The sequence below is a fragment of the Somniosus microcephalus genome, chromosome 7, assembly GCF_052327205.1.
Source record: "Somniosus microcephalus isolate GS21.2 chromosome 7, FLI_Smic_1.0, whole genome shotgun sequence".
NCBI lineage: Eukaryota > Metazoa > Chordata > Chondrichthyes > Squaliformes > Somniosidae > Somniosus > Somniosus microcephalus.
In genome coordinates, this window is record NC_140993.1 from 216192566 (window position 1) to 216215366 (window position 22801).

The 22801-nt window shown below is 43.8% G+C and overlaps 1 protein-coding gene across 1 annotated transcript in view; it reads right to left on the minus strand.

Moving 5' to 3' along the window:
• LOC147115112 (regulating synaptic membrane exocytosis protein 2-like) overlaps window positions 1-22801 on the minus strand; it is a 347939-nt gene that overhangs the window by 115080 nt on the left and 210058 nt on the right. Inside the window, exons 4-5 of the mRNA XM_085993402.1 lie at window positions 11762-11970; window positions 10725-10844 (exon numbers count right to left, since the gene is read on the minus strand). Coding sequence (XP_085849528.1) covers window positions 10725-10844; window positions 11762-11970 — 329 coding nt within the window. The remainder of the gene's footprint in view (window positions 1-10724; window positions 10845-11761; window positions 11971-22801) is intronic.

The window sequence follows — 22801 nt, forward strand, 5'->3', positions numbered from 1 at the left end:
GCTGTGAAACACTGACAGTCTTGCGTTCTATCATGAGTCCTTCTGCACAGACTCAGTTAGAACTCTCAGCAGCAATCAAAGCTGAAGGCTGTCACTTTTCACAGATCGCAGCCGTTCAGCTTTAAGTGCCGGCTGAGTGATGCGCTCCTGACGCCTACAGGAAGAAAGGCTGTTAAGGTAAGTATAGGTAAGTAAAAGTTCTTTACACACTTTAGACACACCAAACACACTTACCTTTGCACTCATGCACCCATCACTCACCTGAGCACTGACATCGCGGCCCCTCCAACTCCTTCAACCCGACGGCCCACCTGCTCTAACCTGGTGTGGTTTGGAGCTGTCGGGAATCCCACATGACACCCCTCAAAATAGGGATTAGGCTAAAAACTGCCTGTTAACTACCTGTTAACAGGCAGTTAAGTGGCACTAATCCCTTCCCGCCTGGTTTCGGCGGGTCCCAGTGCGGGGTGGGTACCCACCGCCCCTGAAAGTTGCGCGGGGCGGGGTTTTGGGCGGGATGGTGTCGGGACCCCCGAATTCGGGATTTCCCCCCCCCCACACGCCTGAAACCCTGCCTGACGGCTCCAGGAAAATCTAGCCCCAAGAATCTAGCAGCCGACAAATTTCTGGCTCTGGACTTTTTGGTGATTGGGGGAAATTGGGGCACTATTTGGACTGGGGGAGGCTAGCAGGAATAGAAATTGAGACAAGACCTGGTTATGCCAGGTCTTTGCCCCATTTGGGCAATGCTAGGGGTTTCCTCAGACAAAGGGGAAGGCACTTCTTGCATCTGCCCCCTTTCCACATGATGTCAAAAGATATCAATAGTGGGATGATGCCACCCAACAGAATTCCTGTCAGCCATGCCTATACATTTTAGCAGGAACACTGTTAAGTATTTCCATGGTATGAATCAAAGGAATGCCTTTAAAACCCACATAAAACAAGTGGTATGGGAACCGATAGCATTTGAAACTCAGACCAATGCAACAAAGGAACTTTTCTCACTTAAATGTTCAATTAATGATTGTAAAAATAAACACAACTACCTTAGCTTAACCATTCCTTCATGGCCTTGCACTTTGCTACCTCTGCGACTTCTTGTATGTAGAAATCTAGGCCCTGAAATTCCACCGGAGATCTCCTGATCACCCACCGTAACTTCAGTAGGAAATTGGCAGAATTCCCAGGGAACAGTGTAAATACCCATTTTCCCCAGAGGTCCATCAATCACTGGCCAAAGTTATAGCAGGAAATCAGAAGAACGTCTGCAGAATTTCCAGGTCACAGGTGTTCAGAGCATATGGAAATTAGTCCAGGAGAGAATTACAATTTTTCCCATTAGTTTCTTAATCACTGAGCAGGTAGTGGCTGGCAGTAACAGGATTTTCACTGCTCTTCACTCTAAGTGTAAAGGTTGGCTGTAATTTATGACATCGTCACAGTGATTTGTAACACTGGATATGTAATGTAGACGCTGCTCCATTGCAAGTTCTCTTCCAGTTGGTGACTGCCATCACTGATAGTTCCCCTTTGTGGGAATGGACTCTTGGCTTCCAAACTACATGCATTTTGCTGCATTATCAAATGCCCTGGCATATTAGATTGGAGAGGTCAGCAGAGGACAGCCCCAGCTTCAGTATTAGACCTCTTGCTTCAGTAAGTGACGCCAGGAAATAGCTGCTGCACACGTGCTATGGGGCAGAAAGCTCCTCTATTCTATTCACTTCTGTCTGTGCTGTGAAGGTACTTCTGAATTTTGCCCTTAAGCTAATTTCAGGTCTGCTACTCACTGTCCAATTCTTTCCTTAGCTAATCCTACAGTAGTTACTTTTCATTGACTTTTGATATTGCCTTAATAAGCAAAAAGCGTTTTTTTTGCTTGCTAATTTTGGTGATGTGGAGGAGCCACAAGAGACTCAGTGTACTTTAGTATAATCCCCTTAATTGTATTATAGTGCAGCCGGGGACTGCACCTTTAAACTGATTGTTACCTTTACAGTGTGTGTTTGCCTTTATCCTGCGTGGTGATGTCATGATGCCGATCACGTGACCGCCAGTGGCGCAAAGAACGTGGGGACGTCATGACGTCAGCTTAGAGAACTTTCCAGCAGTCTTCGACTACCTGGCAGTCTTTGACTACCTGGTGTTTTGATTTCCTCCTTGTAACATCCAGCAAACTTCGTTGTCATTAAATTCCAGTCTTTTAATCCATTGAGTTGAGCTGAATTATTTAGTTAGGAACCTCCGTTCCTACAGTGAACCCATTTTAGGATGTGAGCAATAATTCGCAATGATGCGAATGATTTGTTATTGCTTTCACATGGTATTGTACTCTCTTTAAGTGCATCTACTTTATTGCAAAAATGTATAGAAGTAGTTATGGCCCATAATTGGCATAACATATTAAAAAATGGATAATAGCTATTCAACAAAACAAAGTATGTGGAAGAAATAAAAATAGAAAATGCTGGAACACACTGAGCAGGTCAGGCGGCATCTGCGGAGAGACAAACAAAGATATGTGGAGGTTCGTTTCTATAAAATGTGCTTTGCCCATTGTTAATCTTGTGTTTTCCTTAGTAACTTAGGGAGTGCATTAAAACGATAGCAAACAAGCGGTTAAATAGCAATGTGCAAGATTTAAATGTTGTTATTAATAAGTAGTTGTGAAAAGGCAATAAGCTGAAGCACAGATTACAAAAATAGTCACAAACTGGGTGCAACTTCCAATCCATAAACCTTTTCAATCCATCTTGCAGCATCTGTACTAGCAATATCAATGTTGTCATCATTAATATAAAGTGAAGGGACTATTTCATAGTAATATCCTGCCACAAAAATGACTTTGTAATGCTATCTAGTACCAGCCATGTGATTTGATAAACCTTCAGGTTTCATAGGGCCCATGCTGCAATCCCTGCTAAAAAGCCTCTGAATGAGGCCCAAATCACCAAATGATAAAAGAGGCCTCACGGGCCCCTGTGAGGCTAGTTTATGGATATCCATATCATACACTCCCCCTGTGTAGGTTAGGCCTTGTGCAGGCAGCCTTTAAAGGGCTGCAGCTCAAAATGGAAGGGATGTGGTCATCTAAAGGTATACAAAATGTTGCAGTGTTTTTAAAGGTTCAGAGAGACTTTAGATAAGTTTTCTGCCTTTATAAACAACAACAACTTGCATTTATATAGCACCTTTAACATGGTAAGACATCCCAAGGTATTTCATAGGAGGGTTATCTAACAACATTTGACACTGAAACACATAAGGAGAGATTAGGACAGGTGACCAAAAGCTTGGTCAAAGAGGTAGGTTTTAAGGAGCATCTTAAGGAGGAAAGAGAGGCGGAGAAGTTTAGGGAGGGAATTCCAGAGCTTAGTGCCTAGGCTGCTGAAGGCACGGCCGCCAATGGTGGAGCGATGAATATCGGGGATGCACAAGAGGACAGAATTGGAGGAACACAGAGATCTCGGAGGGTTGTAGGGATGGAAAAGGTTATAGAGATAGAGAGGGGCGAGGCCATGGAGAAATTTAAAATTGAGGCATTGCCGGACCAGGAGCCAATGTAGGTCAGCATGCATAGGGGTGATGGGTGAACGGGACTTGGTGCGAGTTAGGATCAGCACAAGTTGACGAAAGGTGCAAGATGGGAGGCATTGGAATAGTCGAGTCTAGAGGTAACAAAGCATAGATGAGGGTTTCAGCAGCAGATTAGCTGAGGCAGGGGCAGAGACGGATGATGTTAGAGGTGGAAGAAGGCGGTCTTGGTGACAGAATCAAAGAATACAGCACAGAAAGAGGACTTCAGCCCATCGTGCCTCGAGCTATCCAATTAGTTCCACTCGCCTGCCCTTTCCCCATAGCCCTGTAATATTGGCCCAGAACTTGGTGTCGGGGGCTTGCACGCGCGTGCAAGCCCCCGATCTGCACTCACCCTGCGCGCTGACATCTGAAGCCCGGGCCTGCTTGCATTTCCTGTGACAGGCCCGGTTCAGATGTCAGCGCGCAGTGCTTACCTGATCCAGCGGCGTAGTTAGTGCGATGTGTCGGCTGGGATCAGGTGAGCACTGTACAACCAATCAGGGGAGGGGAAGGTTCATTCATAAGTTTGAGAATAAGAACTGTCAAACTCATGAAAACTACGGGGGCCCAAAACACTATTTAAACTTTAAATAAAAATTTAAAAAAACATCCCAATCATTAAATTAAGTATAAATAAGTTTTAAAAAATAATTTAAACAATAATTTTTTTAAATAAATTTTTAATAAAAAGGGTCTAAAACTAAACTTACCTTATTGTAGATTCTTTAGAATTTTTTTTCCCACAGATTTATTATTTTAAATTACACTAAAACACCACTTACCTGTAAAAATAAATACTTACGTGTGCTTTTTACAAGCGTAAAGACCGGAGGCCTTTACACATGCGCAAATCCCCCAAAACAGAGGAAATCCAAGACGCACGCGCTGCCCCCTACAGCGCACGCGCTAGCCTCTTCAACTCTTGGGTTGGAGGAGAGGAAATGCCGGTTTTCAGCGCATGCGCTGTGCATGCTGAAAACCGGCATTTCCTCCGGCCAGACACGTGAGTACCCCTTCCGTACTCACGCGTTTGGGAAGGAATTACTGCCCCATTGTTCCCTTCAAGTATTTATCCAATTGTCTTTGAATGTTACTATTGAATCAGCTTTTACCATCCTTTCAGGCAGTGCATTCCAGATCACAACACTCACTGTGTAAAAAAAGTTTCCTCATGTCACCTCTGGTTCCTTTGTCAATCACCTTAAATCTGTGTCCTCTGGTTACCGACCATTCTGCCACTGGAAACAGTTTCTGCTTATTTACCTCTATCAAATCTCCTCTTAAACTTCTTTGCTCCAAGCAGAACAACCCCAGCTTCTCCAGTCTATCCACAAAACTGAAGTCCCTCATTCCTGGTACCATTCTAGTAAATCTCCTCAGCACCCTCTACAAAGCCTTGACATGTTTCCTAAAGTGTGGTGCCCAGAATTGAACACAGTACTCTAGCTGAGGCCGAACCAGTGTTTTATAAAGGTTTAGCAGAACTTCCTTGCTTTTATACTCTATGCCTTTATTAATAAAGCCAAGGAGCCCAAATGCTTTATAAACAGCCTTCTCAACTTGTCCTGCCACCTTCAAAGATTTGTGCGCATATACCCACAGGTCTCTTTGTTCTTGCACCCCCTTTAACATTATATAATTTCGTTTATATTGCCTCTCCTCATTCTTCCTACCAAAATGCATCACTTCATACTTCTCTGTGTTAAATTTCATCTGCCATGTGTCTGCCCATTGCACCAGTTTGTCTGTGTGCTCCTGAAGTTTGTTGCAATCCTCCTCACAGTTTACTAAATTTCTGAGCTTCGTGTTATCTGCAAACTTTGAACTGATGCCCTGTATACCCAAGTCCAGGTCATTAATATACATCAAGAGCAGTGGAACACCACTGTATACCTTCCTCCAGTCTAAAAAGGTACCATTCTCTACTCTCTGCTTTCTGTCCTTCAGCCAATTTTGTATCCATGCTGCCACTGTCCCTTTAATCCCATGGGTTTTAATTTTGCTATTATATGGTATTTTGTCAAATGACTTTTGAAAGTCCATATGCACAACATCAACCACACTACCCTCATCACTCCTGAGAAGAAATTAAAAAGTGATTGCAGATATGATCTGGTGATGTTGAACTTCCTACCATGCCTTCTTCCCTGCTCTACCATTTCAAACCTGAAGTACTGTATCTGATGTGCTTTAAAACAAATTTGCATTAAGGAGGAAAACAAAATGACCCTCAAAATATTTTTTTCAAAAAATAAATTAAAAAACATGCTAGAAATATGGCAACAGTCCCTAATACAAACAAGACAGTGTAAAAAGGTACAGCATCTAAAGCTTGTGCCACCTTCAGCTCCTTCACCCTAAAAAAGCCTTCAACCTAAAAAAAGCTTTTTAGCTTTCCTTTTCCCCATTCCAATTGGGCGATCAGTGTAAAAAGAGCATGTTACATAACTGTGCTTGATGTTCATTTAAATATTCTGCATCAAATCTGGGGCCTCGTGAGACCAAAGCTCGAAATCTGCACAAGGACTTCAGCTCGCAAATGGGGTGATTCCACAATCTGGTGCTTCTAACAGAACAGTACTCGCAAGGAGCAGTAGAATTAGCCCTTAAATTTAGGCCACAGAATTTCAGCCCAGCAGGGAATTGTCACAGCTGGGCCTGCTCTCTGAATTCAATGTTCCCTCTCTGCAGTTTGTAAACCCACTTTCCTGGTGCACAGAAGCACAGAATCAGTCCTCATTTTACTACTTATTGCAATTTAATTGATTCTCTCTCATCCATAACAAAATAAAACATGCCTTAAATGATGCATAGTATAGGGTGAAAATATTAAATCAGTATAAAAATGCTGGTGCCCCGATGGTTTATATTACCGAGCCATTGGGCCGAATTTTAATGGGGAAGGTGGGTTGGATCCAAGGCGGTTGTGAAACCTCGGCGAACGGGTTTCCCGCAGGCCCGGCCGAATTTAACGGCAGGGCCTGATTTGAAAGGGAAACGTTCACTGCACCACCTCTAAAGCATGTATATCCCTCCTTTAAATAAGGAGACCAAAACTGTGCACAATACTCCAGGTGTGGTCTCATCAGAGCCCTGTACAATTGTAACAAGACTTCCTTACTTTTGTACTCCAACCCTCTAGCAATAAAAGCCAACATGCCATTTGCCTTCCTAATTGCTTGCTGTACCTGCATGCTAACTCTCTCTGTTTCCTGTACGAGGACACCTAAATCTCTCTGAACACCAACATTTAATAATTTCTCCCCATTTAAAAAATATTCTGCTTTCTATTCTTCCCACCAAAGAGAATAACCTCTCATTTCCCCACATTATACTCCATCTGCCACCTTAATGCCCACTCACTTAACCTGTCTATAACCTTTTGCAGGCTCTTTGCGTCCTCCTCACATCTTACTTTTCCACCTAGCTTTGTATCTTCAGCAAACTTGGATACATTGCACTCGGTCCCTTCATCTAAGTTATTAATATAGATTGTAAATAGCTGAGGCCCAAGCACTGATCCTTGTGGCACCCCACTAGTTAAAGCCCACCAATCTGAAAATGATCCGTTGATTCCTATTCTCTGTTTTCTGTCCATTAATCAATCCTTTATCCATGCTAATATATTACCCCAAACCCCTTGAGCCCTTATCTTGCTTGACAACCTTTTATATGGCACCTTATCGAATGCCTTTTGGAAGTCCAAATATACTACATCCATTGGTTCCCCTTTATCCACCCTGCTAGTTACATCCTCAAAAAACTCGAATAAATTTGTCAAACACGATTTACCTTGCATAAAACTATGTTGACTCTGCCTAATTGTATTATGATTTTCTAAGTGCCCTGTTACCACTTCCTTAATAATGGATTTCAGCATTTTCCCGATGACTGACGTTACGCTACCTGGACTGTAGTTCCCTGTTTTTCTCTCTCTCCTTTCTTGAATAGCAAGGTTACATTTGCTACCTTCCAATCGGCTGGGACCGTTCCTGAAGAAAATTGCAGTCCGGTTAGAAAAGCAGGGGGTTTCTGATCGCAAAGATTGCGGGCTGGGGAGTGGCCAGAAAAGCGGGGGGAGGGGATCGGATTGCAAAGATCGCGGGCGGGAGGAGCATGGGGCGGGGGGAGCATTGTGTCAACAAAGATGGGCGGTCAGCGGAGGAGTGGGGTGGAGGCCTTGTGGGGAAAATCGAAGGCTGGGGGAGGAGGAGAGGCCTCGTGGGGTTGGGGCCGGAGGGGGATGAACGGAGGCCTCATGGTGGGGGGGGGGGGGGCGGAATTAGAGGCCCGGGGAGTGATCAGAGGCCGAGGGTGGGGGGATTCGGAGGCCTGGGGGGGGCTGAAACGGAGGCCTCGTTTGGGGGGGGGGGTGGTTGTGGAGGGGGGCTGTCTCCAATCGTGGGGATGGAATGAGGCAGGGATCCTGGATCCAAGAGGTAAGTGTTAAGGCTCTTACCTCCTGGATCCAGCCGTCCTCGCCTTGCATTAGCTGGCAGGTTTCATGCGGCCTGCAAAACCCAACCAGCTAAAGTTATATCCAAAATGGAGGTTAAAGCAGAGGCTTCCAGCCTCATTATAATATTTAAATAGATGACCCACCTCCTAGCAGGTTGGCTGCCTGCCCCCATCCCACCCGCCTCCGTTAAAACCGGAAGTGGGCGGGTTGGAGTCAAGATTCCGATTTTTAACACTTTAACTTCCCACCCGACCCAAACCCACCCATTTTTTTTAGGTTAAAATGCCCCCCAAGGTTTCTAAACTGGCCTTACTGCATCTGGATTAGATCAAGCAAAAGTGCTAACTAGCCCTCTCTCGATCACTAATCAGTAGCCAGTGCTGAACGGTACATGTGCCGACTTGGTTCGAGTCAAGGATCTGCCTTGGTTGTTAATGTCTCCTTGGTTAAATAGCCTTCCTCATTGCTTGGGCCCCCACATTTTTACAATAGCCACTTGGTCATGGTACTGGAGGGCTACTGGTGCCAGTGGCATCGCACTCCAGTAGGGGAGTGGAGAGATTGGTAGGAAAAACAAGAAATCAAACAAAAACATTAGAAATTCAAAATCAAAAATAAATTACAGCACCTCACTATCACAAGAATGGAGGTAAACCATATTTAGGAATGGGTATGTGACAGATTGCTTTATTCAACATTTTCTATTTATTGTACTTGCAGAATAAATGCAAACAAACTGGAATGAAGAATTCAGGCAACGGCAGCAAAACAGTTTATTTTCTCAACGTGCTGACATTGTGCACTAAGTTTTGGGTGAACTCAGCACCGTTCAGGAGCCAGGAATCAGCAGAGAAACATCTCGTCAGCAGAATCTCGCCTGACTCACCCCATTCCCTGGCTTCTAAGTGGATTTCAGCAGGTTACATGAGTGATTATTTCAACAGATCACAATGTGTGAAGAGAGCTGTCAGAGCCAGGTTTGCACACAGGGCAAAGCAAAGCATATTCAGTATTAATTGTTTGTTTTAAATAACTTTGTTATCTAATTATTGTATTAGTGGTGTGACCTGTATTGTCTTGGAGCTAGTTACATTTTTTTAAATTGAAACTTGTCTGTATCAAGGTGAGGGATAAGTGTGTTGGGAAATGGGGCACTTGCTGCTTTAATTCCAGTGTCAGTATAAGGCACATCATCATAAACACTTGCATTTCATGTGATTTGTGGAAGCTTTTTCAATACTTGGAACTCGTGGAAAATTTAAGCATAGCATTCCCAAAAAATTGCCATATAAACTAAACTATAAAGACAGTATGGTGGCACAGACCTGAAATTCCTCACTCCACTATTTCAGTGAAGGTCTTAACCCACTTAAAATAAATGGAATAACGCCTTCTTAAAATTGCAGAGGTGAATGTGTTAAATGTCCACTCTCTTGTAATTTCAGGGTCTAAGTGGAGGCAAAGCACTTGCCAAGTGGGAAAAAGGAACATTGGAGAATTCTCCCATTCCCCTGCATCTCAGCTGCAGAGTGGCATAGACTTCAGTGGCGATTCCTCAACCTGATGCTCCTAGCAGGGAGTGGCGCTCACAGCAGTGTATCTTAGCCCCGATTTCCTGAGAAATGCTTCCTGTGAGTGCTGCTCCCTGCTGGAAGTGCAAGTTGCTGGAATCATCCCTATAGACACTAGCCTGTCCTGTCAGCTGGAGAATCGTGGTTCAGTAGGTGGGGATGGTGTGAGAGAAGGGAAACAAACTAAAGAAGAAAAAGTAAAATGGAAAGGCCCTGAAATTCTATGGGGGTTCTTCAATCTCCTGCCGTTACTTCATGGAAAGATCAGCGGCAACTCCAGAAGGTGACGATTTACATCTTTTCTCTGGGGGTTCCACCAGTCTGCTCCAAAGTTACGGTGGAAAACCAGGAGAACCACTGTGAAATTTGCAGGCCATAATCTTTAGGGATCATCTGAGAAGTTCTCAATCCTATCTCAAATGTAAGGCATTTAATATATGTTTAGATTCCTCCCACACCTAAATTGCAAGGTTTGATTCCACATTGAATATCTCCACTAGAAATTGTGCAACCAAGCATTATTTCTAGAAAGTATGCATTATTTTTGTATGTTCTTAGATATGGTTATGTTTCAGGCTATTCCATGTGTGGTTTTATGAGGAGATTCTTTTTTTATTGGTCATTTTAAAATAAGGGGCAAACAGTCCATTTCATATCCAAATACCATATGAAACATAACGTGCTTTTGCTAAGAGCAAGACCTTCATCATTGAGCACAGTAAATTATTAGAATGTATGAAGCAATTTGTTTGCTTGAATCAAGACCTAACAGACGATACTTTCAAAAAGGCAGAATGCCAAGACAGCACATTTTTAGTAGTGCAACGGTACATCACAGAAGCTCCAAATGAAAGTAGACCTGAACCACTCACCAGCCAAACAGCAGCTGCACATTTGAGGTAAGATTTAGGAGATGCTCCATCAGTTAAACAGAACAGAATTTGTCGAACAGCAAGAAAAATACATTTTTGTGCATAAAGAATACATAATTCTTAATAATGTACTAGCTTGCAGGCTTTGTATAACATCTTTGAATAAAATATAATTTGATTGCCACAGCAAAGAATATATTAAGAGTTATAGGTAGCCACATGTAATAACTTATTACTCACCTTCAGACCCAGAAGCGCTCCAGAATCTCTAGGCACACTACCATCTTTCAGTCGTTTATTTAACAATATCCGACCAATTAGGCGCTCTCCATCTTTGGACGGTTGCCATGTCACCGGATGCTATGAGGTCAAAGCAATAACACATAGGTCTTTAATGCCTAAACTTCCATGTGTGCTACAGTATTTCTTTCATTAAGATTTACTTTACCCATTAAAAAAAAAACACTGCAATTACACAAATATTTATGTTTTGGTTTCCAATTAGAATCAGCTTAATTTGGTAATTATACAGCTCAACTGGGTTATTTTCACTGTTGGGGCCACTTTAATAACCTGGAAGAGAATATTTCCACTGTGGCACATTTTTAGCATTCAAAAAGTTTGTGTAATTACAGGAGCTCATTGCTTCAATTCATGCACCATGCGGAGAAATAAGCAGGGAAGGGCAAGACTGCTCGGTAATACCACCCAACTCCCACTGCAGAAACCATCACCAACTACCACGATCACCAAGTTTAAGCAACAGCAAGTACCAAAGCAGACAGCAAAACAGATTCTATTATAACACCTACCAAAATGCCACTGCACCAAAATAAGTTCACATACAGGACAGTGGAAGGGAAAAAAGAAAAACACAGTTCTGTGCAAAACAGATCCAACTTTTACTCTCAGTCTGATTTTAAAATGTTATCATCTTAAGGGAACACTTCAAGCTGATATTTAATTAGTCAGCAAAATCGATCTGGGAAGTTCCAACAACATAGGTATCACTGAAGAACAACACCACAAAATTTTTCTAAAAGTCTACCATGCAATCGTACAACTGAATATTCCTATGCGTCTCGAAAAAAAATTATTTAGTTTTGCTGCTGGACAGCAAACAATAAAGCAAGCAGCTCTAAATTTTTTTTCTATTTATCTGCACTTTTATAGATGTGCATTTATCTCTGGAAAGATCCTGTCCCTTTACAATGAGTGACAGAGAGCAAACGAAGACCAAATGAGCAGGTAGAATGCAGGCTATACAGACTTAGTACCTTCTCGCTATGGCTATGTTCCTCGTTTAGTGTCGTGCTACTGCACGTATCTACCCCAGAGTCTTTAATCTGAGGCTCAGACCATTCCAAGTCCTCTTCCAATGAGTGGCCGCCAAATCGCACCATTTTCTTTTGCCTCTCAGACAAGGTGTTAGAGTCCGACAATACTGCCTGCTCACTAGTTTTTCTTTTTCCCCTTTGACTGTTCCCTACAGGCGTGGGATAAAAAAAAGAAAAAGAAACATGCAAAGGCATAAATAAATCAAAGGAAAGTGAAATGAAAAGGAAACTGAATGTTAAGGCTCCACATGTCTCACCAAAGACACTGGGGACGCCTCACTGCTATGCCAAGACGCATGGTCCAGCCAGTAGTAATCCACGTCCCCTGCGAGAATCAAACACATAAGAAAGTGCAGAGGAGGAAGGTACAGAAAAGGACAGAAACAGAAATTACAGACAACTGTATTCAATAGCAGAGTCAGATATTTGTGTGCTTCAAAAATTTGTTGCTTGGCACAAACTCAACTTTAGAATAATTGATGCAGCTCCTAAATCTCATCGGCACTGCATTCTAATCTTTTAATTGAATTTGAGAGTAAATTCCATCTACTTTTTCATTACATGGGCTACAAACCAACTGTGGTCAAGTGGGCAAGATAGCAACCTGCTCCCTAAGTTGCCATCATTCCAGCCAGAATCACTGATTTTTACATTTCAAATGCTCATAGTTTGTTGGGTTTTCAAATCTTTCTTTTCCTGATATTCAAATTTAGATCACAACATAATATCAGTAGCATGTAAACATTACCATCATATAGCTCTTGCCTTCTGGGGGATCCAATGGTAACAGGGGGGAGAAAAGTCTATCGGCTTTGAGAATCATTAACAGCTTATCATTAGAAAGGGCCAGCGAGTATAATTGAAACAGACGGTGTTACTCACAAATGGGAACTTTGGATAGAGATGTAATTGTGAAACCTTTTTATTTCAAACTGCATTGTACTGAAAATCTCTACTACAAAGCCAAGAAGGCATGTTAGAAAAAACAAAGAATGTTTGTATACATTAACATGAAAGAAGGACAGTGAACAGGAATAACAAGTAGATTAGTGAGCAGAAGATCAGCTTGAATATTCATACAGAACAATCTAAAGAGACTGTATCCTTTTTATACATTAACATAGACTTGTTTGTTTGCAGACATAAGCCAGCACTTCATTAAACTCAATTCCAAATAGCTCTAAAAGAATTTAGCCCAGTAACATCCTGTTTGTTTTACAGAGTTGCCTCTGACAAGCATGTAAAGCACACAAAGCAATGCAGCACAGTCATAGGCACCTTGACTTCCCTTGGGAGAGGCCTTTGCCTGGTGCCACTAACTGGTGGGTGCTGCTGATGGCCAAGGTAAACAGCTGCTGGCAATAGAACTTAGGTCCATTCCAGCACCTTAAGATTGGGCACAGGTGGCTTTAACTCTCAGCCCCATACAAGCCAGCATAGCTGTTTCGAAATAACAACAGAAAATGCTGGAAAAACTCAGCAGGTCAGGCAACATCCGTGGAGAGAAATTTGAGTTGACGTTTCGGGTTTGACCCTTCTTCAAAGCTGGAGAGAAAAGGAACTAGATCGAAGGCAGGGCTGCGATCGGACAAAAGAATAAAAGAACCAAAAGAAGTAAAAGAGATTAGAAGCTAGACGAGATGGTAATAGGCTGGGATTAGGTGTAAAGTGTACTGGCAGGGCAAAAGATAGCTGCCAGGTGTGAGAGACAAACAAAAGGAAAGGGGGGGGGGGAGGAAAGGAGTGGAAAAATATAAGTAAAAATGAAATAGGGGCCAAGGTTATGATCTGAAATTGTTGAACTCGATATTGAGACCGGAAGGCTGCAGCGTGCCTAATCGGAAGATGAGGTGCTGTTCCTCGAGTTTACGTTGAGCTCTCCACGGATGTTGCCTGACCTGCTGAGTTTTTCCAGCATTTTCTGTTGTTATTTCGGATTTCCAACATCTGCAGTATTTTGCTATCATAGCTGTTTCGACACTGCTAACTTGTATGGACCTTGCCTCACTGGGGAACGTCCCTGCCAGAGTGACAACGTTACAAATGCACTTTGGTACTAATTTTACATTGCGTGTCTACAGTTGTTTAAAAGCAAAGAGTTTCAAACTGGGTTACCTGTACCTTGGAGGATGGGGGCTGAGAGTCCATCAGATTTCTGTAGTTTTTGATTTACTAGCAATAAATATAAGGCATTTGCTGCAACAACATTGTTTTCCTTTGGGTAGCTGGCCCTGTACAAGCTGATTACCTTTGAGCATGTCACTGTTCGCAGGGTGTATTCAATTCACAAATAAATTTGAAAACCACCACTTTAAAGGCATGTTTCTATTTAGGAGCAACTAGAGATACTCAAATGTTGCACAGATAAGGGCTGATTCACGGATTGGGCGCTCCCGGTGTGAGGCTTGCTCACAGCAAGCACTGGTCAAGAAATCATGGGCCCACAGTGACTGATCTTCCATCCACTTCAATTAATGGGCTGAAAAGCAGGCACTGTGGGCCCCTCAATTTTCCAAGCAGCACTGCCTGCAAGTGCTGTCCCTTGCTGGGCAATAAACCCCACAGGGTTATCTGTTGTTGCCCAATCTGTCCCAGAATTATTATTGGACTGACTCAGCAACAAGGAATTGGGTCTTATAATCTAAATATCGTATAAGGTGGCTGAAATATAAAGACCACTTGAGAACTGAATATCTAATTGAAACAACATTTCTAAACAATGGGCTAACTTGTCAAATTGGAGGCAGTTAGTGACCCCCAATGGCCTGGAAGAAAATGAATTCTTGGATCAGCTCTGTCACCCTGAGGATTGGGAGCAGTTTAGGATTCAGCAAAGGAGGACAAAGGGATTAATTAAGAGGGGGAAAATAGAGTATGAGAATAAGCTTGCAGGAACATAAAAACTGACTGAAAAAGCTTCTATAGATATGTGAAGAGAAAAAGATTGGTGAAGTCAAACATAGGTCCCTTACAGTCAGAATCAGGGGAATTTATAATGGGGAACAAAGAAATGGCGGACCAATTAAATATATACTTTGGTTCTGTCTTCACAAAGGAGGACACAAATAACTTCCCAGAGATGTCGGGGAACATAGGGTCTAATAAAAGGGAGGAACTGAATGAAATCAGTATTTGTAGGGAAATGGTGTTAGGGAAATTGACGGGATTGAAGGCCGATAAATCCCCAGGGCCTGATAATCTACATCCAAGGGTACTTAAGGAAGTAGCCCTAGAAATAGTAGGTGCATTGCTGGTCATCTTCCAAAATTCTATAGACTCTGGAACAATTCCCATGGATTGGAGGATAGCTATTGTTACCCCATTGTTCAAAAAAGGTGGTAGAGAGAAAATGGGGAATTACAGACCGGTAAGCCTGACATCGGCAGTGCGGAAAATGCTAGAGTCCATTATAAAAGATGTAATAGCAGAGCACTTGGAAAACAGTGACAGGATCGGACAAAGTCAACATGGATTTACAAAAGGTAAATCATGCTTGACTAATCTACTGGAATTTTTTGAGGATGTAACTGGTAGAATAGATAAGGGAGAACCAGTGGATGTGGTGTATTTGGACTTTCAGAAGGCTTTCGATAAGGTCCCGCATAAGAGATTAGCTTTCAAAGTTAATGCACATGGGATTGGGGGTAAGGTACTGACTTGGACAGAGAACTGGTTGGCAGACAGGAAGCAAAGAGTTGGAATAAACGGGTCTTTTTCCGAGTGGCAGGCAGTGACTAGTGGGGTACTGCAGGGATCGGTGCTAGGACCCCAGCTATTCACAATACAGGGGTATATATAAATGATCTAGACGAGGGAACTAGATGTAATATCTCCAAGTTTGCAGACGACACAAAGATGGGTGGGCGTGTGTGCTGTGAGGAGGATGCAGAGAAACTCCAGTATGATTTGGACAGGTTGGGTGATTATACTGCATTTGCCATGCATCTGCCCAATGTGGATAAATATGAGGTTATCCACTTTGGTGGCAAAAACAGGAAGACAGATTATTATCTGAAAGGCAATAGATTGGGAAAAGGGGAAGTGCAACGAGACCTAAGTGTCCTTGTGCACCAGTCGCTGAAGGTAAGCATGCAGGTGCAGCAGGTGGTTAAGAAGGCAAATGGTATGTTGGCCTTCATAGTGAGAGGATTCGAGTACAGGAGCAAGGATGTCTTGCTGCAGTTGTACAGGGCCTTGGTGAGACCACACCTTGAGCATTGTGTGCAGTTTTGGTCGCCTTATCTGAGGAAGGATGTTCTTGCCATGGAGCGAAGATTCACCAGACTGATACCTGGGATGGCAGGAATGACGTATGAGGAGAGATTGGGTCGATTAGGCTTATATTCGCTAGAGTTTAGAAAAATGAGAGGGGATCTCATTGAAACTTATAAAATTCTAGATGCAGGAAGGATGTTCCTGATGGCGGGGGAGTCCAGAACCAGGGGTCACAGTCGAAGGATAAGGGGTAAGCCATTTAGGACTGAGATGAGGAGGAATTTCTTCACCCAGAGAGTGGTGAACCTGTGGAATTCTCTGCCACACAGGGCAGTTGAGGCCAATTCATTAAATATATTCAAGAAGGAGTTGGATATATTTCTTGAGGCTAAAGGGATCAAGGAATATGGGGAGAAAGCAGGGACAGGGTACTGAATTTGGATGATCTCATTAAATGGCGAAGCGGGCTCAAATGGCCGAATGGCCTACTCCTGCTCCTATCTTCTATGTTTCTATGTTTCTATAAAGCGACTGGAGCACTTAAGCAGTATTTGGAATGGACACTGATGGGGAGATCTTAATTTTTTTTTAAATTAAATCCCCTGCCCAATGTTGCCATCATTTTTGCCAGTTACTCTTTTATTCCTCTCCGCACACCAGTCAGGAGCCCTTGACTGGATGTTGCCATCCAAAGATCTGGCCCCCACACCATGGTGCTCCTGGTGCATTATAAGTGATGTGCCCAGAGCACAAGGAAAGCATTCAACTGAGCTGACCTTGCATTTTCCGGCAGTCAGCTCATTCCTGCAAAGCTATGCATTATCAGCCCCTGCGTCTCGTTATAAGGTTCCCAAGATGATACTTGAAAGGAAGTGACATGGCTTTAGTGTAAAGCATTGAATGCATATATTTCCTTGCCCTTCCAATCCTCATGGGGGTCCAGGCGACCAATTAGTGTCAAATGCATGCTCCTCGAAGTCTCGGTAGTAGATCTAATTGGTCAAATTGGTTTTCTTCATTTCCTGTTTTCCAAGGAAGATTCTCTCGCCTCACTTGCACTACATCCTGTAATTTCCAGGTAATGCAGATCAGCTCACCACTGTGTCTGAAGAAAGACTTCTCTCATGAGGAAATCAGACACCCAGCTCTGGTACCTCTGCACAGTCCTTCCCATTGGTTCTAGTTGTGCATTAAACACCATTATATTGGTAATATTGTTATTTATTCAAATCCAAATTTTGGTATCGAAATCTGAAACTGTTGTTACTAATTTGTGAAATACTACTTAAGAAATTTTTGAACAAATTGAACTACATTAAAAAGTACCAACTAGATCCAAATCATTTTTTTTAAACAGTCTATGTAATTCAAATAAAAAGTATATTATCTCTTTAAAATAACAGTTCAATACATTCTTAAAAATGTTTATACTGCAAGCAACTTTAATTATAAATGAAATACATACTCGATGTAAGAATAAACAGACTTTACAACTACTGTAATTAAATACAAATAAGTTAAATAATGCAATTTTTTTAGGTAATGGCTGAGGAAAAAACAAAGCAGTAGTCTAATAAGGAGCTGGAGATGCATTTTTTCCAAGTATTCAATTTTGTTAAGTGATACAACCACCTGTGTAAACACATTTATTAGCTTTTTCTTCCAATTCTTCTGAAATTGTTAATCTTCTTCTGAGTTTTTCAGCACATTCTGATACCACAATAACGTAACTCAGTGATAATGGGGACTTTTTTTGTACCATTTTCCTCTTGTATGCCAGGCAGACAACACACAGACCATATGGGTTAATAAATATTACTCTCATATCCATTATGTCTGACCATTTTGGTGTCTCATTCCAAATTAATTGTAGTTCTCAGGACATAAACTTTATCTTTGTAGAGTTGAACAAATCTAGAACCTCAAAGTTTGGCTTTGATTGCAACTTTTGTATTGCTCTGAAGACAGAGACAAATTTTTCCTCAAATAGTACAAAAGCCAGATTTGAATCCAACCCCAAATATCAGTCAAATTTGACTCCCCTCAAGTACCTCATATCACAAGAGACAGTTCAACAAAGCAGCCCCATTTCTAATGTCATAAACTGTACAAAAAGAATGGTATTCAACAAATGGTGCTCACTTTCAACTACCACATGAGCTTAGATTAATAGCTGGATGCTCTGCCTGCGGTATTATAACAATAGGGTTGAAATTGATGGAGAAATGTCCCATCCTGGACGGCAAACCGCAGTGATGCCTGATATAGGGCAGCTTTAGCAGTGCTGTGGAGACAACTGTGAGACAACTATGTTGCTCTCTCATCCCATCCAGAAGCAAACAACTTAGAAGTATATATGAAGCAAAAGAGGCTCAAAAAAGGGACTTGGGCACTGCAATGTAAAAAAAAACTTTCAGCAGCACAAGCAATAGGGAGGCTGGCTTCCAAGTAGATGATTGTGAGTTTGAGCACAAAGTCCACTTTTCACTATTGTTTGGCCACTAGATATAGCCTCAATATCCCATGTATGCACCACCTAGAGCACTGAGTTAGTCAGTTGGTCTATGGTATGTGCAAGTCCTATAGAGGGCTGTCAGGGAGCAATTCATAGTCAAGGCTGTGAAACCTACATGGCTGAAGGAGGCTGACTAATGGCAAGTGGCTGGAGCAGAAAAATAAAGTGAAGAACTGAGATAAAGGTCAAAACTACAATTCTTTTATTTCAGAAAAAAATAAACTAACAAAAAAAAAAATCACAAGTGCTTCAGCAGCCCTTTATCTAGAGATAAAGTTTAGGATGCCACATCTCCATGGGCCACTTAGGTGCAGGTTTCCCAGACCATATATTAATGTTGCAAAACTCGAGGCCCATGAAATTCAAACAGAGCAAACAAGCAAGAAAGATATATGGGTCATTCCATGATTCCGTACGCCCAGCAGGGAGAGCAGCTCGCAAGGAGCCCATCTCAGATAATTGTGAGCATGCAGTCTGTGATTTTCTATCCACTCATTTTAATAATGGAAAGTCACAGGCTGCATACCCACAATGTCGCCAAGATGCGCTCCCTGTGATTGCTACTCACCACTGGATCCCAGAATCATCCCTTATAAGTGGAAATGGAACTGAGTTGCATGAGCTTTGTGGGATGGATCATCAGGGCTTGAAGCCCCTATGGCCCATTCGCTGCAGTTTGGACACCTCGGACTTTGAAAATCGTGACTTGGAACCTCAGTCTCAAATTTTTCGCCGTGTCACTAGTTAGAGCAAGCCTATTGGTGGCCAAACCTGCAACAGGGCCCAGACCATACAAACCCCTTCATTGAAGAAAGAAATGCATTGTGATGAATGATATGAGTGGAGAGGTGACTGAGACACATAACCTAAAAAACAGGAGTTTTCCAACAGTTTCCTGTCGGCGTTAAGATAAAATGCCTAGAGGATTCCAATGGAATTTTAGACTCTTTGTGCTCTTCTCTGTTCCAATTGGTTACTTTCTACTTTCTTTATTGTTCAACCATATTACACAAAGGGGGGAATTTTAAGCTGGAGGAGCGCGTGTGTTTGGGTGCGGATGGGGGGGGTTAAATCCAGCAAAAATGTAAGCGGATCGGGAAGCCGGCTCCAACCAGCCGACTTCCGCGTTTAATTCGAGCGCATTATATTTCTTGCGTGCAAACCCCTCAAGAGAGGTAATCATTCAATTGGAGCAATATTTCAACACAGTTTTAAGTTTAAAGTCGCATTCACGGGTTCCCCGGACTTCCTGAAACTCGCCATTGAAAGCAAGGCAAGAACACATTGGCAATTGAGGGGGCTGATTAAAACTCATGGGGGGAAAAATTGGGTCATGGCGCGCAGCCGGCAACCCGTGGGGGTGGCTGCACAGAAGGCCGGGGACAGCAACGGGGGCAGGTGCTGGCAGGTGGCCAGCAACAAAATTTGCGCCGCCCCAGCCGCAGGTAGGCCCCCCTAACCCTGTCGGACATAGCGTCCAGCGGTAAGTCAGGGGGTGCTACCGAAGATCGCGGCCGGGGTGTGAACGGGGCGCCGCGCACGGCACTAATGGTTACCGCCGCCACTAACCTCCCGCTGAATTTCGCAGGAGGTGTTGGCAACGCCGTGACCAGGTGCTAGTTGCTTTGCGCCCCGTTAGCGCCCGGAGGTGCAAATCAACCAAATTTTTCTCCCATGGAAATACTGCAATACATACTCAATACTCACAGCTGCTTTCTTACCTACTAGTGGGAAAGGGTTTGTTCACAGTACGTTTGCTGAGAGTTTACTTTCTACACTTTGGAGGTTTTCTGAATGACGTCAGGATGGGTAGCACCTTGGCTGCCTTAGGTTGGACCTCGGACAAGGAGCAATATGATCAGCAGCAGCAGCAGAAGCCTGCTGCTGAAAAACCTGCAGCTGGACAGCAGAGAGGGGAGCAGCAGAGGGGTGCAGCCCACGACACAGGGTGTACAGGCAGAGGCTGAGTTTCCTTGACATATCCGAACAGCAGTGCTTCCGGAGGCTGAGATTATCGTGTCAGGTGGTGGCAGACATCTGCAGCTTCCTAGAAGAAGACATGCTCCTTGCTGGGCCAGGTGGCCGCACGTTACCAGTGACTGCCTCTGGATCCTTCCAAGGCTCTGCCGGAGACATATCCAGGAATGCCCAGTCAGCTGCCCACAAATGCATAAGGCAGGTGACTGATGGCTTGTTTGCCAATTATGAGAACTTTGCCTGCGATGGCGTCAATCAGAATGAGCGGGCACTCGGGATTATGTCTCTGGCTGGTTTCCTACAGGTGCAGGGCGTCATAGACTGCACACACGTGGCAATCTGGGCACCCCCAGATCAACCAGGGGTATTCGTCAACAGCAAGGGCTTCCACTCCATCAATGTGCAGCTGGTGTGCAACCACAGAAATATATTTTTGCAGGTGTGCGCAAGATTCCTGGGGAGCTGCCATGATGCTTTTGTCCTGTGGCACTTCAAGATCCCTGATGTCTTTGGACCTGCAAGCAGAGTTAAGGGGTAGCTGTTAGGAGACAAGAGATACCCACTTCAAATTTGATTGATAACACCCCTCAGTACCCCAACCAATGAAGCTCATATGACCATCAGATGTGTGATCGAGCAAGCCATCAGGTGCCGAGACAGATCTGGGGGCGCCCTTCGGTACGCACCAGCCAGAGTGCCCAGAATGGTCGTGGTTCGCTGCGCTCTGCACAGCAGTACGCAGCAGCGAGGTTTGGACCTGCAGGAGGAACAAGGCGCAGAGCACAGATCGTCTGCGGACGATTCCAAGGAGGAGGAGGAAGACGAGGAGGAGGAAGGTGACGAGGGTAATGCACCACCAGCTGCTCACATTGCTATTCGGGATGCCAGGGATGTCCTTATTAATGCAAGATTCACTTAGGTTGCAGCAGTGGACGATGTCAGAACCACATGCAACGGGCACTCTTCCCATGCCACCCCCCTGCCCCAATGCCACAGACACAAAGCAGTCCTACAAACAGCCAACCACCACTTGCACATCCCCCCCATTGGTCTCTGTCAATTTATGTCTTCCCATTCATCATCAAGCAACTTAAAAGACAACTTGCTACCCAGCAACCAAGAATAAGCAAGATGGGAAATTGGTGCAAACTAATAAAATTTAAGTGATTCTACTAAAGAACAGAAACTTCACAACATAACATTTTCTCATACACCCACGTGCAGACCCTTGTGCAACTACAAAGCTTTACTCTTCCTTTTCCAACCACACCTATGTGGTGCAACCCCTGTGGCTTCAGCAGAGTTGGAGGCAGACTGTTCAGATCTCTGCTCTGACTGATGAGATGCTCTTGGCCAATGACCTTCGGGTTCTGGAGCCCGTGAGGGCCCCAAAGACTGCTCCAACTGCACCTGTGCAGGGACAGACTCGGCCATTGTGAGAGGAGGCAGCATGTCGGCTACTGACTGGGGGGGGGTGGGGAGGCAAACGGGTGAGAAGTGGAAGCGCTTTGAGTAGAGTCTCCACTTCCATGTCCCTTTCGCCATCATCCCTCCCATGGGCCAGCTGCATTTCACTGCTACTACTCTGCTGGAGAGCACTTTGGTGCAGATCAGTGCAGCACTGTCAGGCCAAGGCTAAGGTATCTGTCATCCTAGATAAGCAGCAAACATGTTGGCATCCAGAGTGTGCACAGCAGTGGTCAAGGCCTGCATGGACTTATTTAATTGCTGCAACTGATGCTCCACAGAGTTAGCCACTTTATCCATGCAAGAAGACATCGTCACAATGCCCTGCGACATCAACCCACTCATGCTTGAGGTAGACTCTTCCATTCTCTCGACAATCGTGGTCAGTGTGCTTGGAAGGCCTGTCAGTACATCGCACATTCTCTGCTGCTGCTGAATGATTCTCCTTTTCATCGACGTCCCCCAGGGTACAGCATCTGTGTCCAGCCGAGCAAAGCTTGGAAAGGGCTGTGCCCTCGACCTGGACTCTCCATAGCTGTCCCTGCCACCATCATCTGCTCTTGCTCACTTTTGAAGTCTAAGTCACCAGGTGAAAACCCAACTATCTGAAGTGTGAGTATCTGAGCTAGTGCACGGCAAGCATGAGTCTTGTGATGGTGCACCCGCAGTAGGAATCAGTTGCTGAGGATTCATCGTCCGCGAGATCCCAGGACTCCTGCTGTATGCGTGAAGGTCCTGGCAAAGAGAAAATATATGAATTAGTACCGGCATGGTAAGAATGTTGCAACTTAGGATTATGAAGATGA